Raw genomic sequence first — 24,295 nt, forward strand, 5'->3', positions numbered from 1 at the left:
GAAATTAATATTTGAGACATTATTGGATCAGAATCTAACATAGATCAGCAAGTATCCAAAAGAATGAAAGCAAGGGAACACAAATCCTGAATTGGCCACATGCCTGTTTTCTTTCATCCATACTGATTGGGATTCTGAGAAAAACTGAAAAGGAAACTATTAGCCCTGATTCATGATTCATGGTCTAATCCAGGAACAATTCCATAGGTGTCATTATTTTGATGAGATCCTAAACAAGAGATTTTCTTCTTGTAAATTGTTGTGCATATTAATAGTTCCATTTGCAATGTATATAAAAGGACAGGGAGTTCACCTTCCTCAAGCGATCACAATAGTCCAGTTAGGTAAACTGGTTATTCTTTTAACATCAGTGTGTAAAATGACTTGCCTAAAAAGCTGAAGTACCTCTGTTTCTAAATAGTTAACTAATACCACATAGAGTGACCTCAAGTTTCTCAGAAAAGTAAGAAGGTGTTGCAGAAAAGCATTTTTTTAAATGGATCTTTAACTTTCTCACAGTTGTATTGCAACACTAGCCATCCAAGGTTTCTGCCAATGTTGCTCTGAAATCAAGTACACACCAATGCATGGAAAGGTTCAGAAATACTGCAATCATTTTCTTACATCCTTCTGTAAAGTATCTGTTTTCTGTTAGTACTTTACCACTGTGAAGTGGCTGAGGAATGCAGATTTATGAGCAGCAATAATATTTGTCCGCGATCAGGACTGAGAGATAGCCTATCTCATTATTGGCGGAAATGTAATGAGAGATACAGGCCCAGAAGTTATCTTAAGCAGTTCCTGTTTTATAGATGTAAATGTATTCAACATGGCAGACTCAATCTGCACTAGAAATGCAGCACCTACCTTATTTGTAAAAGCTGTGTCATAGATTTCATTTCAGCGTACACAAATATTGCTTCTAACTCAATCCTCCATTGTGATATGCAATTATGCCTGTCCACAACATTCTCACAAGTATTACAGCTGTACCAGTGATCTGTAAACGTCAGCTTTGATTTTCATTATTTTAATATGAAGGCAGGAGAATCACAGTTCATCCTTCAACCTGCTTGCCCACCTCCACCTTGGTGCCCCCTGTGAGCTCGAGCCACAGTAGGCATCTGCAACCTGCTGGAATGAAAACATTAGGGGTGGAGCTCCAAATCCTTATTCTTCTGTTCTCCATCCTCTTTATGGCACCTTATGCTGCATTAGAGTCACACGGTAATTCAGGCACCATTCAGGCTGTTACATCCCATTGGTTCAGACAAATATCACCAAAGAAATATTTTATCCAAATTTAGTTCCCATTGAAATTTTAAAGGGAACTTTGAAATACACAGAGGTTCATTAATAAACGAATTGAAACTCTGGTGCATTACGGAAATTGAATTCAGTTTTAATCCTGTGCACAAGCATCCCATAGCTATACTCCAAAAAATACAGCAAGAATTCTCTCCAGTACCCTGGCCAATATTTGTCTCTCATTCAACATGAATGAAAATTAATTATCCAGCGATCTATTGCATTGCAGAAGACAGATCAATCAAGTCTGGTTACCTCAACAACATAGGCTTCTATACTACTTGAGCCTGAAGAAATTGCATGGGATTAAATTTCCCACTTTTATTTCAAGTATTATTAATTTATGGGCTAATGGCTTGACATGCACAAATGGATTGGGGTGCTTTCTGTGATGATCACGTCGAAAGAACTTTATTGACTCTCTTGAAGTGTCCCGAGGTAAACATGCTAAATAGCTTCTTTTGTTAAGTAAATAGTGTGGCTGCATGATTCAATCCTTTACTAACCTGTGTATTTGTCTAGTTTGGATCAATAAGGTGCCATTGTACCAGAGTGGGGATAGCTTTTGCTTTTAGTAGTGGTGGGTAAGTGAGCATGTGAACCACCACCCCATGTTCTCACAGACCCTTTCTCCAATATTGGTTTTTGACCCATTGTCTGTGTAGTTATGGAAAAAGTCTGTCGTTGTAGAGAGACAGGTTAAGTGAGTTGGCATAATCTTGGCAATGGAATATGATGTGGCATTTTTGGAAGTTATGGCACTTTGGCAGGAAGAATTGAGAAGCTGAAAACTGTTTAAATTGAGAAAGACTGCAGAAATCCAAGGATCAGAGAGATTGGAGAGTTCTCACCCATGAATCACAAAAGAAACAAACATCCAAGTTCAGTAGATGTCAGAGACAGCAAAGAAATGTTGGCCTTTATTACACAAGGAATACAGTGTAAAGTCAGGAGGCTTTGATAAATGCAAAGCTGTCAGACCAAACAGATAGCCCAACCATCTTCAGATGCTTTGTCAATGACTTTCCCTCAAATCATAAGTTCAGGAGTAGGGATGTTTGCCAGTGTTTGCACAATGTTCAACACCATTCATGACTCCTCAGATACTGAAGCTGTCATTGCTCAAATGCAACATGATCTGGATAATCTTAAAGTAATATTCAAACCATATAAATACAAGGCAATAGGCATCTCCAGCAAAAGACAGTTCAATCACCATTCCTTGACATTCAATGTTGTTATCATCCCCTGAACCTCTTACTATCAACATCCTGGATGTCACCACTGACCAGAAACTCATCTGGACTCACCATATAAATGCAGTGGCTACAAGAGCAGGACAGAGGCTCAGAGTTCTGCAGGAACTAACTCCACAAAGCCTGTTCACCTCTATAAGGCACAAATCAGGAGTATGATGGTATTCTCTCCACCTGCCTGAATGGGCGCAGCTCTAACAACACTCAAGAAGCTTGAGACCATTGAGGACAAAGAAGCCCACTTGATTGGCACCATATCCTCAAGCATCCACTCACTCCAACACCAATAGTCAGTAGCAGCAGTGTGTACTATCTACAAGATGCAATGCAAAAATTCATCAAGGATCCTGAGACAGGACCTTTCAAACCCATGACCGCTTCAGTTTAGAAGGAGATATTCATCTTATATTTATCTACAATAGATAAATGGGAATACTGCCATCCACAAGTTCCTCTCCATGCCACTCACCATCCTGACTTAGAAAAACATTGCTGTTCCTTTACTGTTTCTGGGTCAAAATCCTGAAGTTCCCTCGCCATAGGCATTGGAGGTCAACCTACTGCATGGGGACTGCAGCAGTTCAAAAAGGCAGCTCACCACGACCATCTCAAGGGTAACTAGGGACTGGCAATAAATGCTGTCCAGCCAGCAATGCCCACATCCCATGAGAAACGATCTTACTGAAACATACAACATTCTTAGGAGACATAGATGCAGAGCGGTTGTTTCTCCATGTGAGAGAGGATAGGACCAGAGGGCATAATCTAAGATTAAGGCATTGCCTTTTTAAGATGGGGATGAGGAAGAAATTTGTCATTCAGGAGTAGTGTGTCTTGATTTCTTTATCACAGAGCGCTGTCAAGTCTGGGTCATTAAGTCAGGAGAGGGTGCAGAGGAGGATAACCGGGATGTTCCCTGGTTTGGAGGGCGCTAGCTATGAAGAGAGGTTGAGTAGGTTAAGATTATTTTCATTAGAAAGATAGAGGTTGAGGAGGAACCTGATTGAGGTCTACAAAATCATAAGAAGTATAAACAGGGTGGACAGCAAGAAGCCTTTTTCCCAGAGTGGGAGACTCAATTATGAGGAGTTCAATGTGAGAGGGGAAAGTTTCAGGGAGATATGCATGGAAAGTTCTTTACACAGAGAGTGGTGGGTGCCTGGGATAGAGGCGGGCACAACAGCATCATTCAAGATGCATCTCGACAGATACATGAATGAGCGGGGAACAGAGAGGAACAGATCCTTGGAAAATAGGCGACAAGTTTAGATAGAGATTCTAGATTGGCGCAGGCTTGGAGAGCTGAAGGGCCTGTTCCTGTGTTGTAATTTTGTTTTTATATTAAAGGATACAATAATCAAATTTTTAATCAGTTAGGGAACCAAGGGTTACAGAGAAAAGATGCAAAAGTGGAGTTGAGGATTATCAGAACAACCACAATCTCATTGAAAGACAGACCTGACTTGATCGGCGGAATGGGCAAAATGGACTGCTTCTGCTCCTATGTCCTATGGTCCTACAGACACCAAGCAGTTTCCAGTCCTATCAACCATTACTGTAAGTGGAAGTCAGATGGGGAGGGGGTAGAGAACACCTGTGTTGTACTCCCAAAACAAGCCATGACAGTCTATCCTGACAACACTCATTGTTTAGGCTTAAGCAAAAAGAGTAGCCACTTGTTGGAAAGAATCTGGTACCTGTGGCATCATATTCCTGTGAGTCAGTGCTTTGGGAGAAGAGAGAACTGGCACAGAGATTAAGGAGGATACATGTTAAAAATGTCATTTTGACATGTAGGGGCCTGGAAACATGTTTTCAATAAAAAGTTCAATCAAGAACCAAATCTTCAAAAAACTAGTTCCTCTCACTGACATTTTGAAACATTTAAGACAAATTAAAAAGCTGGAATTCTTTGCCTTTGGCACTTGATCCAGATAAAATAAATTACTTCTAAACCATTTTATTTTGTGCACCCTAATCATTTTATGAAACCTTGCAACTCAATGCTAGAAAACAGAAAAATGAAAGTGGTCAGAATTGAGTACAGCCGCTGTAAAATTGATAGAATTTATTGGAATTGAGTGAAATTGACTTAAGAAAAAAAGTCACAATAAATAAAATGATTTTGGTTTATTTAAGAGGTGTAACTGAATTGTGTAATCAGCCAATTTTTGAAAAGATTAAATATATTTGTGAACTAAATCTGTTGTTCCATTCCAATTAGAGATTCCTCAATGTCTCATTCTCAATCCCATGTTTAGTCAGATTTTTAGAAAGTTCCTGACATTGTTCTGTCTGTGGTCTCTAGAATGGATATCCTCCAGGTCAAACATGATTTAACTGTGACAATAGCCTTTGGTGTAGATGTGTGTATTTTTATTTAGAGACACACACCTACATTTTAATATTTTGAATTGTGAGCCACAAATTTCTGTGAAAAATTTAGAATCCTGTACAAAACAAATTGTACCTTGAATTTAAAGTAAAAATCAACACTCATAAAGACAAGTAGTTTGAAGCTAAGGAAGTGACCTGTAATTAAATTTTTTGGATTTTAAACTGAAGCTGATTTCTTTTTAAATGCAATTATTACTGCAATGCTAGTAGTTATGCCCTTGGTTATGCAGGGCATAATGTCAATGTTGGCAGATTATGTAATTATAGCAAGAAACCTGACATCTACTGACTGATGTATGCATTGCATTTCTGTGTAATCGGTATTGCATTACTCAATCGTACTTTGTCAGCTCAAAACGTCAAAAATCCATTGAAATCAATGGAAACAGTGGTTGTCCCCAATTCTTTAATTGACCATTAATAGACTCGGGATGAGATTTCAGCTCCTCAGGGTTAGTAAGTCCTGCCTGAGAGACTTACTGACCAATTTTATGTCTGATCACTTTCTGGCCCTACAAGAGAACCCTGGCATCTGCTGAAATTGCAGGCTGTGCCTAATGGAGAGGGTTGCAGGGGACTGATTCTAAATTAAGCTTGGGATTTCATCAGGGTGAGGCCAGCAATATCAAAAGGGGGGATGCAGGAGGTTCTGGTTATGAGAGTCTGGGGTCATGTGATCTTGGGTGGTAATGTGGCTAGGGGACTCACAATGGAGGTGTCCCATTTCCTCCCGACCTACCCTCCAACATTATCTGAAAGCAGCCTGTGCACATTTGGGCTTCCCACAGAGAGTGTTCCTTCCTCAGTCAAACATGAGATAGCAGTGGGGGATTGAGGCATTTAAGTGACTGTAAAACTTTAGACAGATCATGGGAAGGGAAAGTAGGTGTTAGCATGGCCACACACTGAATTTTGTGAGTGTCCCTCTCCCTTAAAAACACCAGGAGGGAAATGTAAAGTCCAGGAAAGCATAGACTGCTGAAATTACCTATACCTGACAGATGAAATTATTGTAGACGAGTGTGAAGTGGTGCATTTTGATACGAACAAAAGAAGAGGCAATGTAAACTAACTGGCTTAATCTAAATTCCCAACTGTCTACAGGATCAGTAAGGCTGGGAATTCTGTCATTCTCTTCAGAGCCAAGTCACCGTCTAGAAGGCACCTCTATGGTAACTTTACTTTAAGAAGCAAGCTATCGTAGATAGAATGATGTAACTAGTCTGGGAGGTTTTGAAGTGATAGGTAACTTTTAGAATTTTTTGTTAGGATGTATGCATCATTGGCCATCCCAGCATTTATTGCCCATTCCTAATGGCTCTTGAGAAGGTGGTGTTGTACTGCCTTCCTGAATGGTTAAAGTCTGAATAGTGTAGGTAGACCCAATAGTAGATAGACATTGCTGTTAAAGACAGAGTTCCAGGATTTTAACCCAACAACAGTGAAGGAATGACAATATTTGTTTGTTGTGGTGCTCCCATGTCATTGCTGCCCTTGTCCATAGTTTTATAAGGTGCTGTCAAAGGAGCTTTGGTGAGTTTCTGCTGTACATCACATATATGGTACAAACCACTGCCACTGTGCATTGGTATTGTAGTGCATGCATGTTTACGTTAGTGAATGGCAAGTTGCTGAAACAGATGACTTTGTCCCAGATGATGCTGAGCTTCTTGAGCCCAACTGATTTCAGTTTTTGCTGGGACTCCTTGATACTACACACAGTCAAATGCTGCCTTGATGTCAAGGACAGTCACTCTCATCCCATCAATTATGCTCTTTATACATGGTTGGATTAAAGCTATTAATGATGTTAGAAACTAAGTGGCCCAGAACATTTGTGCGTATGTTATTGATCTGGAAGAGCTGTTTGATGGCACTTGATGACATCTTCTGTCACTTTGAATTTGATTCAGAGTAGACTGATGAGGTGGTAATTGACTGAATTGAATTATCCCTGCATTTTGTGGGCAAGGCACCCTAAGCAATGTTTCTCAATAATTTTATCAAGACCATTTGAATGTCAAGGAATAGTTCTATCCCAAGAATACAACAAAACTGTTCCCCATTCAATAAATATTGTGAATGTGGTACAATGGTAGTTATCTAACTGGACAGGTAATAGAGAGGTCTCAGCTAATGACCGAACAACAGATAACTGATTTGAGATCATTGGTGCTGCACTGAGGGAGTACAGCAAATCCTTTATTAACTGGCACCTATGGGACCATGGGTGTATTGGTATTCTGGGTAATTAAGAGCCACGCAAAAACGCAGTAAACCTTGACCAAGCGAAGCTTTGAGACATCAACATCCCTCAAAAAAAATCAATGTAGAAACATCAACACACCTCCTCAATTCAATGTAAACTACATACAGTAAGTAATAGAAGCATAATACAGGGGTATACACAACACTGTTTACTTTGTTTTCAGCATAACTACTCAGACATTCCAGTCTGGCTGATAAGGTGCCAGTTAAAATAAAGTTTGCTGTGCTGGTTGTTTAAGGTTCACTTTTTCAGATGAGGTATCTGCCCTCTCAGGTGACACTATTTGAAGAAAAGTGCTGGATTACGCTCAGTGTCATAACATCATCCTTGTTCTTAGGCAGTCACTCAGGATTGAGGATGACTTGCTTCGACCCCAGTTTGATGAATACTGAGATAGCTGATAAGTGCCATGATGATCAGCAGACTCTGCCATGTGTCGAAAATTGGTGATCAAAGATTTGGGTGAATGGATTGTTTGAATGCTTGTGCCTTCATCCTGATGCCTCAGCTTCACCTCTGCCCATTCCCAATGATGTATCTCATTGTTGCCTTCCTGAATGAACTTTCTCTATTCTGGCCAGTCACGTGCCAAGGTCTTCCATGAGAACATGAGGGGAACATATAGCCTCTTCAGTGATACTTTGAGGAAAATCCTAAAATGAACCATATGTAATATAAAACACAACCAAAAAGTGTTGGAGAAATTCAGCAGATTTGACAGCTTCTGTGGACAGGAAAACAATATTACGTTTTTTGAGTTAAATAATTCTCATTCTTCTACCGTGCTGCCAGACCTGCAAGTTTCTTCAACATTTCCTGTTTCTGTTTCAGATTTCAAGCATCAGCTGTATTTTGCTTCAATTTGAGTGTCTAAAGCTGTCCTCCTGCGGATCTCCTGCACTGACTCAGTTCCAAGTAGGGAAATTGCTTCATAGTCCATTGCAAGACATGTAAAGGCTTGTCCCACTTAGCAGAGCAATAATTGATAATTACCTCAATGCTGGGCAAGTTGGGATTTGGAAGAGAGTGCTGTATTTAGACCACCTCACTACTGCCAGATTTAGAGCATCTCATGAAGACACCATTCTTGGTACTTCTCCCATGCTTTGAGGTGTCTGCTGTCAGCTGTATAAGTCTTCAAGTGGAACACAGGGATCATCGCTTCTCAGTAAACCATGGCTGTGGACCCAGCTTTGAGATTCCGATCCTTAAATATTCTAATCCTCCATCAGCTGAAGGCAGAGCAGGCACTTTAGAAATTATGATGAATTTCATTGTCTATGTCTGTCTTTGGTAGGAGGAGGCTCCCAAGGTACAGGAATGGTCTACATAACTAGTCCATATGATCTTGATGTCATTGGGAATCGGAGGAGGCTGTTCAAGTTCCTAGAGTTTGTTTTACTTAGCTCACTTAATTCCATTTTCATTTCTGACTTAATCCCTGACTACTTGATCAGCAAAAATTTGAAAATACAGCCTCTCTGGGACAAAGATTTTCAAAGATTAATGACCATCAATCAATTTCTCTTCATCTCGGTCTTAAATGGAACACTTTTTATTTTCAAACTGCGCCTCATAATTGTAGACTTTTCCTTGAGGTGAAACATTTCAGCACCTATTTTGCTGAGTTCCTTGTAAATCATAGAATCCCTGCAGTGTGGAAACAGGCAATTTGGACCAATAAGTCCACATCGACCCTCCAAAGAGTATCCCACCCAGGCCTATTCCCCTATCCTATTACTCTACATTTCCCCTGACTAATGCACCTAACCTACACATCCCTGAACACTCTGGGCAATTTAGCATGGCCAATTCACCTAATCAGCACATCTTTGGACTGTGGGAGGAAACCCACGCAGACACAGGGATAACATGTAAACTCCACACAGACAGTTGCCTGAGGCTGGAATCAAACCCAAATTCCTGGCGCTGTGAGGCAGCAGTGCTAACCACTGAGCCACTGTGCCGCAAATCTTGAATGCTTCAGTAATATCACCTCCCATTCTGTTAACTTCCATTGAACACTGTGTTTTCCTCTTGAGATAATGCTTTTATCACAGGAATCAACCATTAGACGTTATCTGCACTTCTCTAATGCAAGTACATTACTCCTTAACTATGGAGATCAAATCTGTAAAAGAAACCTGGGTGTGGTCTTGCCAATATCCTGGACAGTTGTGGCAAGACATAACTTTTCCAATGTCCATTTGCCTTCATAAACATTTCGTGTAATTGCATGCAAACAGGCTGGCACTTTGGCACAGTGATTAGCATTGATTGATTCGAGCTTTAGGTGACTGTCTGTTTAGTGTTTGCACATTCTCTCTATGTCTGTGTGGGTTTCCTGTGGGTGCTCTGGCTTCCACCTACATTCCAAACATGTGCAGGATAGATGGATTAGCCATGGTTAATGTGGGATTATGGGAATATAGGTAATATATGTTTTTTATATTATATATGGATCATTCTAGGATTTTCCTCAAAGTATCACTGAAGAGGCCATATGTTCCCCTCATGTTCTCATGGGAGACCTTGCAATGTGACTGGGTGGGATGCTCTTCTGAGGGCGGTGCAGGTTTGATGGGCCAAATGGTCTCTTGCCACACCTTAGGGATTCTATTCTATGATTTTGTGTCTCATGCAAGGACACCAGGATTCCTTTGTACTGCAGTGTTGCCTCTTGCCATTTAAATAATAGTCTGCTTTTCGGCTAAAGTGGACAAGATCATGCGTCCTAACCAATGTTGCTCCACCTTCGTGACCCCCCCACCACACACACACACACACACACACACACACACACACACACACACAAACACAGCCACAATCACTAAAATCCTGATAATTTTGTGACTTTTATATTTATTTTTGTGTGGCCTTGCTTAGCGCAAATTGCTGACATATGTTCCTACATTTCAAAATTACTTCAATGGTTGTGAATTGTTTTGAGATGTTATGAGGTTATGCAAGTTGTACCATCACCACAAAAGCGTACATAATGGCCTAGTGATATTATCACTGGACTGTTCAGCCAGAGATCTAGGTAATGTTCTCAAGTCCCAGTTTGAATCCCAACATGGCAGATGGTGGCATTTGAATTGAATAAAAGCCTGTAATGAGGAGTCCAATGATGTTCATGAATCCATTGCTGATTGTTGGGAAAAAAAAGTCCATCAGGCTCACCAACGTGCTTTGGAGAAGGAAGCTGCCATCTTACCTGGTCTGGACCATAAGTGACTCCAGACCCAATGTAGTTGACTCTCAACTGTCCTCTGAAATGCACAATAAATGCTGGCCTAACCAGCAATACCCACATCCCATAAATGAATAAAAAATCTTAGCAGCTATAGAGGTCAAAATAGATAGTCTTGAATTGTGGCAGCAATTGTACATGTATGTTTTTTCTGTTCTCTATCTAAATTTAGATGTCAACAGTTTCTTTCATTCCTTTTTCACAGATCATCTTGCCCTGTGTTTCATCATTGCTTTCAGCTCTGCTAGAACAGTACTGTGAGGCCTTATCATCTTTATACAATATTACAGGTACACTTTATATTATTATTATCTATGGTATGTGATATAGCCAAATCTATCTTGTGTTATGGTATTGAGTCTGGGATCTATTAAGATTGGGAAGTGAAACTTAAGAAAGCATTTTTAAAAAGTCCCATTTAAACATGTGGATCTTTAAGTCAAATAAGGTCAGAATAAGTTATGTTTTTTAATGAATAAGTGAGTGAGAATTACTTCTATTAGTGGCATTTGGCAAGTTCATTTAAATGAGAATTTTATTTAATTTGCATTGTACTTAGCAGTCAAATTGTACCAATGTAAATCTACCGGTGAGCAATCTCGCAGCTGTGAGTACAGCAATCAAATGTTGACGAGTCTCCAATTTGTGGAATGAGTCGATATCTCGAGACAACCTCTAATTGGCACGAGTCAGAAATTTCAGCAACAGAGCCCACAAGGTGGCTTCACAGACAACTAACACTGTTGGAGTAGGAACTATTCTTTCAATTCGGTTTCACTCAAAATATATCATTCATTAGCCAGTCATAGATAAGGTGAATATGGCTTTAGCAACATGAACTAACTGTGCTGCACAGTAAATGAACTGTCATATGTATTTAACCAGCATTTAGTGTAGAACTGTGCAGGTTTTCTCTTTCACCAGAGTCTGTAGAAAATAAATGATTCACTCAGTGCAATTCAATTGAATGTCAATCAATTCTGCATACAGAATCACAGAATCAGGCCAGAAGTCGGGATGTCCACCAATGATTCCTCAGATACTGAAGCAGTCCACATCCAATTGCAAGGCACTTTGTAAATATAAACTCGACCATTACTACTAGAGGGGACTTGATAGCCTAGTGGTATTATCACTGGAACGTTAATCTAGAGACTCAGACAATGTTCTGGGGACCCTGATTTAAATCCCACCATGGCAGATGGTGGCATCTGAATTCAATAAATATCCAGGCATGGGGTGACAAATGGCAAATAAGATTTGTACCACACGAATGCCAGACAGTGACCATCTCCAACAGGAGATGATCTAACCGTCATTCTTTGACATTAATAGCATTCCCAATCCCGAGTATCCCTTTGAGTATCAACATCCTAGGGGTTGCCATTGACCAGAAACAGAATTGGACTAGCCACATCATGGCCATAATAGCAAGTCAGAAGCTAGGAAGCTTGCAGTGAGTAATTCATCTCCCGGTTCCCTAAAAACTGTACACCATCTACAAAGCACAAGTCAGGCGTGTGATGGAAAATTCTTAACTTGTCTGAATGGGTGCAGCTCCAAAAACACTCAAGAAGCTTGACATCATCCAGGACAAAACTTAATTGGCACCACACCCATAAACCGTCACAACGTCTATAACCAATGCACAGAAGCAATAGTGTATGCTATCTACAAGATGCACTGCAGAAAATCACCACAGATCTTTCGAGGGCGCCTTCTAAACTCACAACTTCTTCCATGTAGAAGGCCAAGGGCAGCAGAAGCATGGGAATACAACCACCTGCAATTCCTCCTCTAGCTTATCTCTCCATGCTTCAGGCTCACTGCCTTTATTCCTGATGAAGGGCTTTTGCCCGAAACGTCAATTTCGCTGCTCGTTGGATGCTGCCTGAACTGCTGTGCTCTTCCAGCACCACTAATCCAGCACCTGCAAGTGCCCCCCCGCCCAACTACTCCCATCATGACTTGGAAGTATATAACTGTTTCTTCAGTGTTGTTGAGTAAAAATTCTGGAACTCCCTCCCTCTTAGCAATATGGGTCTACCTATAGCACATGGATTGTAGCCGTTCATGAAGACAGCTCACCACCACCTTCTCAACAGCAACTAGGGATGGGCAATAAATCCTGGCACAGCCAGTGATGCTTATATCCCTTGAATGAATAGCAAACATTATTACAGTGCAGAAGGAGTCCATTTCTGTGTCTGCCTCAGATCTTTGAATGATCAATACCCATTGTGCCATAGTCCCACCTTCTCTCCATAATCCTGCACATTCTTCCTTTTCAGATGCTATCTAATTACTTCTTGAATGCTTCCATTGAACCTGCCTTCACAACACTCTCAGGCAGAAGATTCTAGGCCTTAACCACTTGCTGTGTGTTTTCTTTTCCTCATATTGCTTTTGTTTCATTGCAAGTTACTTTAAATCCATGCCCATTCCTTCTTGATAGATTAGCTTACTTACAGTGTGGAAATAGGCTCTTCGGCCCAACAAGACCACACCGACCTGCCAAGGCGCAACCCACCCAGACCCATTCCCCTACATTTACCCCTTCACCTAATACTACGGGCAAGTTAGCATGGCCAATTCACCTAACCTGCACATTTTTGTGACTGTGGGAGGAAACCAGAGTACCTGGAGGAAACCCACACAGACATGGGGAGAATGTGCAAACTCCACACAGGAATTGAGGCAGGAATTGAACCCAGGTCTCTGGCGCTGTGAGGCAGCAGTGCTAACCACTGTGCCACCGTGCCGCCCACACTTTTATGAGTGGAAACATTTTCTCCATAGAATCTGTCCAGATTTTGAAAACCTCAGTCAAATGCCCTCTAAAACTTGTTTCCTAAAAAAAAAATCAATCCTAACATCTCCAATCCATTTTCATAACTGAAGTTCCTCAACTCTGGAAACATTCTCATGAATCGTGAATACAAGCCATTCAATTCCATATTTACTTAAACAGCTGACCACACCAACAACAATGCTGACCAATAATGCTACAATTGGTAATTGTAACAATGAAGAGAGCATTATGAGGTTAATAAGCACCATCAGTTAGTTTAAACCTACACAATGGTTGATCAGCTAATCCTCATACATGACCCTAAATGTTTTGACTCACACACCAGAGGTCATCAGGATGGTGGGTTCAACTCAGTCTATTACTTGGCAGCATCACTATTACCAATCAATATGAAAAAAATTGTTTTATATTCCATTCTAACACTACATTACCAAAATTAAAATTAGTGCATTATGTCTTCAAAGCTCACTTTGTTTAATCATCATTTTGATTTTAAGAAGATAGATTGAAAAGCTTAATAGGATACAGCCATCAAAGATACAGCTGCAACATTGTGATCACCTTGTGGAATGTTTATTTGCTTATGTCTCTGTAAAGGCTGCTCAAAAGAATATACCTTGTAGATATTGTATAAACAAAACCTGGAAGTGTCTAATAAAGCTGAAGAGCCATATGGGAAATATAGAGAAGTACCTATTGTCAAATCCTTTTGAAACATTAACAGCAGGTGAGAAACACATTAGCAATCAGAAACAAACAGCAGAAAAGTTGGCAGCAGCGAAATGAATTCACTTGCTAACCTATATTTCCCTATGATGCTTTTGATTCGAAAATTCTCAGCCTTATTTGAGCAGGTGCACAGACAATAAAGTGGGATCCTTCAGGGTAGAATATTAGCATCTCTTTCCCCACTGTCCTCACTATGACCAATCCACCCATTTTAATGCCAGATGATTCCTAGTTCTTTGTGTTCCTCATCATACAGTCAGATAGTCATAGAGATATACAACACGGAAACAGACCCTTCCATCCAACTCATCCATGCTGACCAGATATCCTAAATTAACCTATTTCCATTTGCCAGCATTTAGTCCCTATCCCTCTAAAACATTCTATTCATATACCCATCAAGACGCCTTTTAAATGTTGTTATTGTACCAGCCTCCACCACTTCTTCTGGTAGACTATTCGATACTTGCACCACCCTCTGCATGAAAACACAGAGTCCTTTTAAATCTTGCCTTTCTCACCTTAAATTTATGCCCCACCTGGGCTCCCCCAGCCCAGGAAAAAGACCTTGTCTATTTATCCTATCCGTGCCCCTCATGATTTTATAAATCTCTATAAGGTCACCCCTCAGCTTCCGACACTCCAGGAGAAACAGCCCCAGACTATTCAACCTCTTCTTATAGCTCAAACCCTCCAACCCTGGCAACATCGTTGTAAATCTTTTCGGAACCCTTTCAAGTTTCACAACACATTTCCTATAGCAGAGAGACCAGACTGCACGCAGTATTCCAAAGTGGTCGAACCATTGTCCTGTACAGCTGCAACATGACCTCTCAACCCCTCTACTCAATGTGCTGACCAATAAAGGCAAGTGTACCAAACACCTTCTTCACTACCCTGTCTATCTGCAACTCCACTTTCAAGGAAATATGAACCTGTACTCCAAGGTCTCTTTGTTCAGCAACACTCCCTGGGACCTTACCATTAAGTAAGTTCTTCACTATTTGCCTTTCCAAAATGCCACGCCTCACGTTTAACCAAATTAAACTCCATCTGCCACTTCTCAGCCTATCAGCCCATCTGATCAATGTCCTCTGTCCTCTGAGGTAACCTTCTTGGCTGCCCACAACAACACTATTTTTTTGTGTCATTTATAAACTTACTGACCATACTTCCAATGTTCACATCCAAACAACATTGATATCTGAGAGGTAACCTAAACATCTGACTCAAAGATATATTTCCAAATTTCCCTGGGAAAAGGTTTAGAGGGAATTTGATGGAGATTTTTGAAATCATAAGGGATCTGGGTAGATTCTAGGGAGAAAATGTTTCCACCCATAAAAGGATCAAGAAAGAATATGCACAGATTACAATGATGCAAAAGCAATTTGAAAAAATAAACATTTTGACACAACAAGTGGTTAAGGTCCAGAATCTACTGCCTGAGAGTGTTGTGGAGGCAGGTTCAATTTGAATAAGCTACAGATCCATGGGTTCCTCTTTAAGAACAGAGTGACCAACTGGGAATGACATAAAGAATAGTACAGGAAAAGACCATGTCATGATGTGACACAAGATCGTGCTTTGTGGAACAAACAACACACAATCAAGATACAAACTGAAATTGGATCACAGAATAGCATCCTTTGTCATCTGGCAAAGTCAAAATGGGGCTCTGGTCCAAACAATGGCCTCAGCTCTGGTAGTCTGCGTTTCTGCTGCACAGAATATTCTTGCACTGTAGAGCAGGGTGCATCCAAGCAAACAAATTGAACATAGTGCTTAATACCTGGCGCAGTTATATTACTGATTGCACTGAGCCATACAAGGTGGATGACCTTTACCTGCAGCAACTCCAAACCTCCAATGTGCAGAGGTAGCCAGAACTGAAAAGGGCATACAACATAATGATCCACACCATCATTCGTTCAGGATCATCCCGTTGAGAGTAGATGGAATTTGAGGTGCACTACCTCCACTTCATGGACCCTCTCAACTCCATTATAAAATAATTTATCAGGAGAAAATAACTTTGTAATAAATTCTATCACCAGGATACTGACAGCAGTGAGTATCTGCAACCTTCAGCCCCATGGCCAATTTCACAATAAAAACCAAAATACAGTCATAATTGGAGATCTGAAATTAAAACAGAAAGTGCTGTAAAAACTCAGCAGATCTGGCAGCATCCATGGAGAGAGAAACACAGAATTAACGTCTCAAGTGCAATATGACTCCTCTTTGGAACTGAAAGGGTTGTAAAAATGATGGCTTGAATGCTGTTGACCAAGACAGAGGAGGAGTGAATGGAACAGGTGGTGATGGTCAGCAGAGAATAAGAGGGTGCTAACGGTGCCATTTCTGCCCACCTACAGTAGTAAAGCAAGCAGGAGGCTGGAAGATACCACCGCCAAACATATCTACCCCTCCCTTCCTCTCCCCTCCCTTAATTTATCAGCAATTTACATGGAATTTCACTGGCGCTCTAATATGCTGAAATAAGATCACACAGCCCAAGTCTCACTGCAATACAAGAATGTGGTGACGATAACTGCTTTGCTTATTGGAATTCTTTTGAGTTTTGGAGATTTTTGTTGCCAATCACTGCCATAGCTTCTGTATTTCTTGAACTGAGTCAAAAGTGTGGTGCTGGAAAAGCACAGCAGGTCAGGCAGGGTCCGAGGAGCCGGAGAACTGTTGTTTCAGGCATAAGCCCTTCATCAGGAGTAAAGCTCTTAAACTGACCAAGCATTGAATGGGTTAATCATGTAACTTTGTGGATTGTGCTCAAAAATATTTGGTTGCACAGAAGGCTTTGTCACAATCCTGCTTCATAATGATATGACGACAAGCAATTTGATTGGGATATTTGAAACAAACACATTGAAAACCCAATGTGGGTCAGTTCAGACTCATAAGGTTTGGGGAAGGTTCCTTCAGATTGGAAAAGTGCTATTGTAATTCCTTTACTTCAAAATGAAGAAAGATAGAAGTCAAAAAAGTACATGCCAGTTAGATTTTTGTATGTCAGAGGGGAGTTGGAAGTTAGACCATAAGAAATAGGAATCGTAATAGGCCATTCGGCCCTTTGAGTCTGCTCTACCATTCAATAAGGTCTTGGCTGATCAAACATTCCTCACATCAACTTTCCCGCCCTTTCCCTATAACCTTTGATTCCCCTAATGATTAAGAAGCTATCTAGCTCAACCTTGAACATACACACACACACAAGGGTACTGCTCAAAGCTCTCTATGACAAGAAGTTCCAAAGGCTCACAACAGAGAAGAAATTCCTCTTCATCTCAGTCGTAAATTAGTACCCCTTAATTCTGAGACTGTGCACTGTGGTCCCGGACCCTCTTGCGAGGGGAAACATCCTCTCAAAATTTACCCTGCTAACTCAATAAGAACCACATTTATCTCATTTGCTTTTGTTCTCCCTTCCAAAATGAACAACCTCACATTTTCCCGCATTATACTCCATTTGCTTTTTGCCCACTTAATTAATCTATCACTATTTCTCTGTAAACTGTATCACTTTCCCAACCTGCCTTTCCACCCCATTTTTTGACATCTGCAAATTTGACTATGCGCATTCACTTCCTTCCTCCAAGTCATTAGTGTATATTGTAAACAGTTGTGGTCCCATCGCCCATGGGTCACCAAGCTAAAAAAGAACGCTTTATCCTGACTCACTGTTTTCTGGCCATTAGCCAATTCTATATTCATGACACTATACTACCTAGAAAGCCTTGGGTTCTTATTGAAGTATTATTGAAGACATAACAGGGCATTTCAATACATTTAAGGGAATCAGGTGGACCCAACAGGGTTTTGTCAAGGGCAAATGATATGGAAATGATTCGCTGAAGTTCCTTGAAGAAACAACTTGTGCTGTGTATGAAGAGAAACCAATGGATGTATATCTTGAGATTTCTAGAAGGCATTTGATAATGGGCCATATCAAAGTTTATTGCAGAAAATAAAAGCTCTTTCTATAAGGGGTAACATATTGCCATGGACTGAACATTGGCTGGCTAACAGGAAGCAAAGACCAGGAATAAGTGGGCCTTTTAAGGCGAGCAGAGATCACAGGTGGTGTGCGACAGGGGTGGGTGCTGGCGCTTCAACTCTTTTTAATTTGCATAAATGATTTAGATGAAAGGATTGAAGGTATGGTTGCTAAATTTGCTGAAGACAGAAAGTGAATTGTGAAGAGTACATAAGGATCCTACAAAGGGATATAGATAGGTTAAGTGGGTGGGCAAAGGTCTGGCAAATAGAGTACAATTTGGAAAACTGTCCATTTTGGCAGAAAGAATAAAAAAGAAACATATTTTCTCAATGGTGAAAGTTGCAGAGGGATGCAGAGGGATCTAGGTGTCTTAATGCACGTAACACAGAAGGTTAGTTTGCAAATGCAGGAAGTAGTCAGGAATGCTAATAGAATGTTATGGTTTATTGCTTGGCGAATTGACTGCAAGGGTAGGGAGGTTATTTTTCTGGTAAACAAGGCATTGGTGAGACCACATCTTGAATACTGTGTACAGTACTCACTGCTGTACTTGCAAAAGGATATTAATGAATTGGAAGCAGTTTGAAGAAGGTTTACTAGACTAATACCTGGAATGAGCAGATTATAGGGAAAGGTTAGACAAGCTATGCCTGTATCCATGGGAGCTTAGAAGCATCAAAGACGACTTAATTGAAACATATAAGACCCTGAGACCATTTTACTGGGTGTATGTAGAAAGGATGTTTCCTCTTGTGGGAGAATCATAGTTTAAAAGTGCAAGGGCGTTCATTTGAAACAGAGATGAAAAAAAACTTTTTAATTCTCTCAGAAGGTTATGAGTCTTTGGAATTCCCTTCTTCAAAAAGTATTGGAAGTAGTATCATGAAATATTTTTAAGGCAGGAGTAGATTCTTTAATAAAGTAACTATAGTTCGACCAGATCCATAGGGCTGTTTTCTCAACAGAGAGAGAGAGAGAGAGATGACTGATGGTGGCTGAACCTGAGGCTCACCACACATCAGGTGAGGAAAAAGTTGAGAAAGAGAGTCCTTCATGGGAACTCCTGCCAGTGCAGGAATTGAACCTATGGTGTTGATATTATTGAACGGCAGAGCAGACTCAAAGGGCTGAGTGGACTACTCTTGTTCCTTATTTGTATTTTGATATGTGAAGCTATGTGATAGCCCCCATGCTATTTACAAACTACCCAACAGCGGCTATTAACCTCATCAAAAACCAAATAACACTGTCATCCGTATTAAATACTGCCTAGAGAAAATACTCTTTAACTGCAGTCACCTCCATGCCAGAATGAAACTTTAACTTGCATCATTCATAGTTTATGGCTACTTGCAGTTTTATTGCTCGTTCTCACTGTACTTGCAAGACACTTTTGGTCTCTTCCATTCCATATGTGGGAATATCAGCCTGTTCGTGAATATTGCCAAACCAAAACTCATGTATCAAGTCATACCTGATCAACTCAATATTCCACTTCTCAGATATGTCGAAGGAGAGACTAAGTAAGAAATTAATATAATACCAACAATTATGAAATATTTGTCCACTTTTTGATCTTACCAATTTGTACATAAACACAAAAGAAATGGTTAAGTTTGGCATGTCACATTGCAAATATTTGACCAGTAAGATCATATTTCCAACAATGGACTTCATTTTGATTTACTGAGCAAAATACATCGAGCCTGGCTGCACGCTTTTGAGGGATCGCATATACCTGAAGTCATTTGATACACAGTAACTTCCAGGTGGTTCAAAGTTGTGAAGCCATATTCAGTAAATTGAATAAGGTCAGTGGTGGCCTGGAGAATAGGATGCCCAGGTTTCCTCTAGGTTGAATTATTAGTTAGTATAAAACTTCAGTAAAAGACAAGTTGACCTGAGAGAAAAAAAACTAGAGAAACTCAAGATTTTCAGTTTTGAGAGGAGTCAACTGAGGAATGACAGGTAGTGATTAAGATAGTAAATGGCATGGAAAATAAAAATCCAGAGCATTACTTCAAGCAAAGCCCTTGCACTAAGACAAGATTTGCAGGCTATGCAGAATTACATGGAATATATTGCACAATCGCAAACCATTCGGCCCAATCATATCCTAATCTTACTCTATCAGCTTTTCCCTCATGGTTTCATCTAGCTTCCATTTAAACTGCCCCAAACTATTTTCCTCCATTACTCCCTGTGATTGCATGTTCCACATACATTGCAGAAGTTTGTCCTGAATTCTCTATTTGATTCCCTGGTAATAGTCTTATGCTGATGGCCATTAGATTTGCTGCTCCTCACATAATTTTTCTTTGTATAAATTCATTGCACATTCTCCTCGAACTTATATCCTTTTAATAGCATGGTGACTAAGACTGCACATAGTACTTAAAGTATGCACTAATTGATTTGATTGAAGATTACTGGTGTAAAATAAATCTTAGACCCCGGTCAAGGTGTTTTCTTTACAGAAGGAACAGACTTTGGGTAGGGGAGATGTGGCAAAAGCTCTGACATGTTTTAATAATCCAGATATTTTGACGGGTAAGCTGCATTTATTCTGTGATTGTGTGGAAGAAAGAAAGAATTTGCATTTACATTGCACCTTCATAATCTAAGGGTGTCCTAAAGTGTATTTTGAGACCTAAGGGCTTTAGAACTATAGTCATGGCTGTACTAATTGGTTGTTTAGCTCAATTGACTGGACAGCTGGTCTGCAATGCAGGGTATTGCCAATATTGTAGATTTGAACACATGACCTCGTCATAAATGTTCGGTAGCTCACTCGCTGTTTCAAAAATGTTCCCTTCTTTCTCCACTCCTCCTGCCCCCATGGATTTATTTCTTGTACTAGCTGAGGTTACTGTGCAAGTCTCCTCCTTTCAACCTCTCCCTTCACCTGAATATGGTTATCCTCAGATTAAACTGCCATTAGTTATCCATCTCTAATCAGCAAGTGGAACTACATTGACTTTTTAAAATTGTTGGAATGTCATAAACCAGCTGCCAATTGCCAAATGGCAAAGAAAAATTAAATAATTACCCAATAATCCATTTTAGTGATGTTACTTAAAAGGTAAAGGTTAGCCAGGACAGACAGTACAGGGACATGGGATTTATTGCATTTGCTTGAGAGTGCAGTTATGATCTTAGTTTAATATATCATCTATAAGGCAGCAGTTCTGACATTGCATCACCTCATCAGGACACAATATTCAGTAGGCAAAAGTGAGGATTGCAGATGCCGGAGATCAGAGTCTAGATTAGAGTGGTGCTGGAAAAGCACAGCAGGTCAGGCAGCATCCGAGGAGCAGGAAAATCGACGTTTCAGACAAATTCCTGATGAAGGGCTTTTGCCCGAAACGTCAATTTTCCTGTTCCTCGGATGCTGCCTGACTTGCTGTGTTTTTCCAGCACCACTCTAATGTAGACAATACTCAGTGGATTATAGCTCTCAGGTCCGTATACTGGTGAGTGAAACTCAGCATTCTACTTCAGATGAAAAAATTCCACCACTGAGCCAAGGCTAACAGTTTTCTCTGGATAGGCTGAAGGTCTTCTTTGTTCATTTCCATCATTAACTTGTTGAAGGGCTGTAATAGACTCCAGAGTCAAATAGTTAACTGACATTGCCACTTGATTAATGTATTATCTATAAAACCTTCCATCAGGAATATCTCGGGGCATTTGAGAAATAGCAGTAAATTGTGGGAAGAAAACATAAAGAATCCTTTTGTATCATCAAAATGAAAATGTTAGTGATTGGAAAATGAAACACTTCCTATGTCAAGCAATAAGTGACATTATCAAACATGCTCAGTCAGCTCTAAATCAGCTAAAAGGAAAGTAAGGCTTCCTTGCCTATTGCTACATGTCTCAGTACCAAACTTGGAAGTGTTCTCACAAGTGCATCAGTGTGATGTGTTATCAATGCACTTCCACAGCAAGTCAGCTGTCAGCTCACTAAGTGAGATTGTCAAATTGTGAAAAACTAGCAACATTCTTATTATGTTGTCATACGCTAACCAGAAGGTCCATCTGTTCTATCTCATCTAAATTTGAACCTTGTCATTGGAAGATCAAAATCTCACTCGCTGTTTCACGAAGTTCCCTTCTTTCTCCACTCCTCTTTCCCCATGTTTCTAAAATAATTTTTCATGTGGAGCTCGAGGGGAGGACTGTAAAAGAAGAACACTCCTGTACACTTACCTTCGCCTTTCATAACTTTAAGTTATGCCTTATTTGGTAGTTACAGCAAGCTGCTCCAAGTATTTGGTGTTATTTATGGATGTTGCAGAGCATATGGCAGAGATCCTGGAATGCAAGTTATTGTTTTAATAAGAAAATGAAAAACAAGTATTAATAACAATCAAATGTGGATTCTGTTTGCCAATGTAAATGGGCCTTTGTGTATTAATGGTAAACGGAGATGGATTTATAACCATCTCAAATTGAGACAGATGCTATCCTATATGTATTACATATTAAGCATGAGAATTTTACCTTAATATACTATCTTGGATTTTGTAACCATCAGTGTTATGTTGGGTGAACCCCTTTGAGAGCTATATTTATCGTATGAGACTATAGAGTAGGTGTGAGTCACACATTCCAACAAAAAAAGGGTCAGCTTTACACTTAGAAAGATATGTTTCCTCAGGTTGCTTTCGGGTTATTGACAGCACCTTCATAGCTCAGCTAACTATTGGTTACATTTGGAATGTTGACTATACACTGAATTATTTCCATCAACATAACTTTGAATGTGTTCACTATTTAATGCAATTTATGTATTGATACTTGTTTCATTTTTAGTTTTGTGCCCAGAAAGATGAGGAAACATTTGTGAAGTGAACAGGACAGATCAGGTGCAGCAAGGTTAATCCCAAAGTGAAAAAAGAAACTGTTTATTTCAGCCTCACAAGAGGATCAAAGCCAAAAGAACTGTGGATGCGATAAATCAGAAACAGAAACAGAAATTGCTGAGAAAGCTCAGCAGTTCTGGCAGCATCTGTGGAGAGAAATCAGTTATTGTTTCAGCTCGAATGAAGCAATAATTCTGATTTCTCTCCACAGATGTGGCCAGAGCTGCTGAGCTTTTCCAGCAATTTCTGTTTTTGTGTCACCATAGGATCAGTCTGATATCTTTTACAATTCACTCTTATGACAATGCTGTTGTGAAATTAGATGTAGCTTTGTGTTGTAGTTTGAAAATGCTACATTGAAATTTCAAACAAGTAATGGGGACTCACACCTTATTTGTCTAAATTTATTTTGTACACTGGTTCCAATATTTAAACATAGTGATCTATACTGATACCTGAGCTGAGTGGAAATGATCGACTGTGATTATGTGTTTTCAATATACTCTTTAAACTTTTAATATGCAGTTTAAATTTCATTTTGATTCTCTACTGAAGCTCTTGGTTTAACTTGTGAAGCTGATTCCTCAAATAAAACTGACAATTTATGTTCTTAGTTCCAAGCTACTCACCTATAATCAATCTGTTGGTATGTATGGAAGTTGAGAGTCAGAGTTGAAAAGCGTTGCACTGGGAAAAGCATAGCAGGTCAGACAGCATTGAGGATGAGGAGAGACGATGTTTTGTGCAGGACGCTTCATCAGAACTGGGTGGGGGAGGGAAGCTGAGAGATAAGTAGAGGGTGGGTAGGAGCATGGGGCCAGGGAAAGGTAGGTGGGATGGCGATACGTGGATGCAGGTAGAAGGTGATGGTGGTAGGTCAGTTGGGAAAGGTGGAACTGTTTGGTGGGAAGGAAGATGGACAGGTAAGGTCAGGGGCTGTGCCAAGTTGGAGGGTTGAATCTGGGATGGGGAATGTGGGCAGATGAGGAAACTGGTGAATTCAATGTTGAGGCCGTGTAACCCAAGGCGGAAGATGAGGTGTTCTTCCTCCAGTTTGTGGGTGGCCTTGTGTAAGCAGTGCAGAGGGCCCAGAATGAGCATGATATTGAAGGAGTGGCAGGGGGAGTCGAAATGGTGGCCGATGGAAGGTAGGGTTGTTGGTACGTACAGACCAGAGATGTTCCCTGAACCATTCCACAAGTTGGCACTCGAACTCTCTGATGTAGAGGAGACCATATGCTCTTGAATCTTCAAATCTCCCCATGCCCCACCCTATCCCAGAATCAACCCTCCCACTCGGCACTGCTCCCTTGACCTGACCTAACCTGTCCACCTTTCTTCCCACCTATCCGTTCCACCCTTCCCACCTACTTATCACCATC

General features: G+C 40.4%; 1 protein-coding gene across 1 annotated transcript in view; it reads left to right on the forward strand.

Annotated features, from left to right (window-relative positions):
• LOC140476973 (corticotropin-releasing factor receptor 2-like) overlaps positions 1 to 24,295 on the forward strand; it is a 211,056-nt gene that overhangs the window by 10,944 nt on the left and 175,817 nt on the right. Inside the window, exon 3 of the mRNA XM_072570019.1 lies at positions 10,689 to 10,773. Within this exon, the coding sequence (XP_072426120.1) occupies positions 10,689 to 10,773 (85 nt within the window). The remainder of the gene's footprint in view (positions 1 to 10,688; positions 10,774 to 24,295) is intronic.

The sequence above is a fragment of the Chiloscyllium punctatum genome, chromosome 5 (genome assembly GCF_047496795.1).
Source record: "Chiloscyllium punctatum isolate Juve2018m chromosome 5, sChiPun1.3, whole genome shotgun sequence".
Lineage (NCBI taxonomy): Eukaryota > Metazoa > Chordata > Chondrichthyes > Orectolobiformes > Hemiscylliidae > Chiloscyllium > Chiloscyllium punctatum.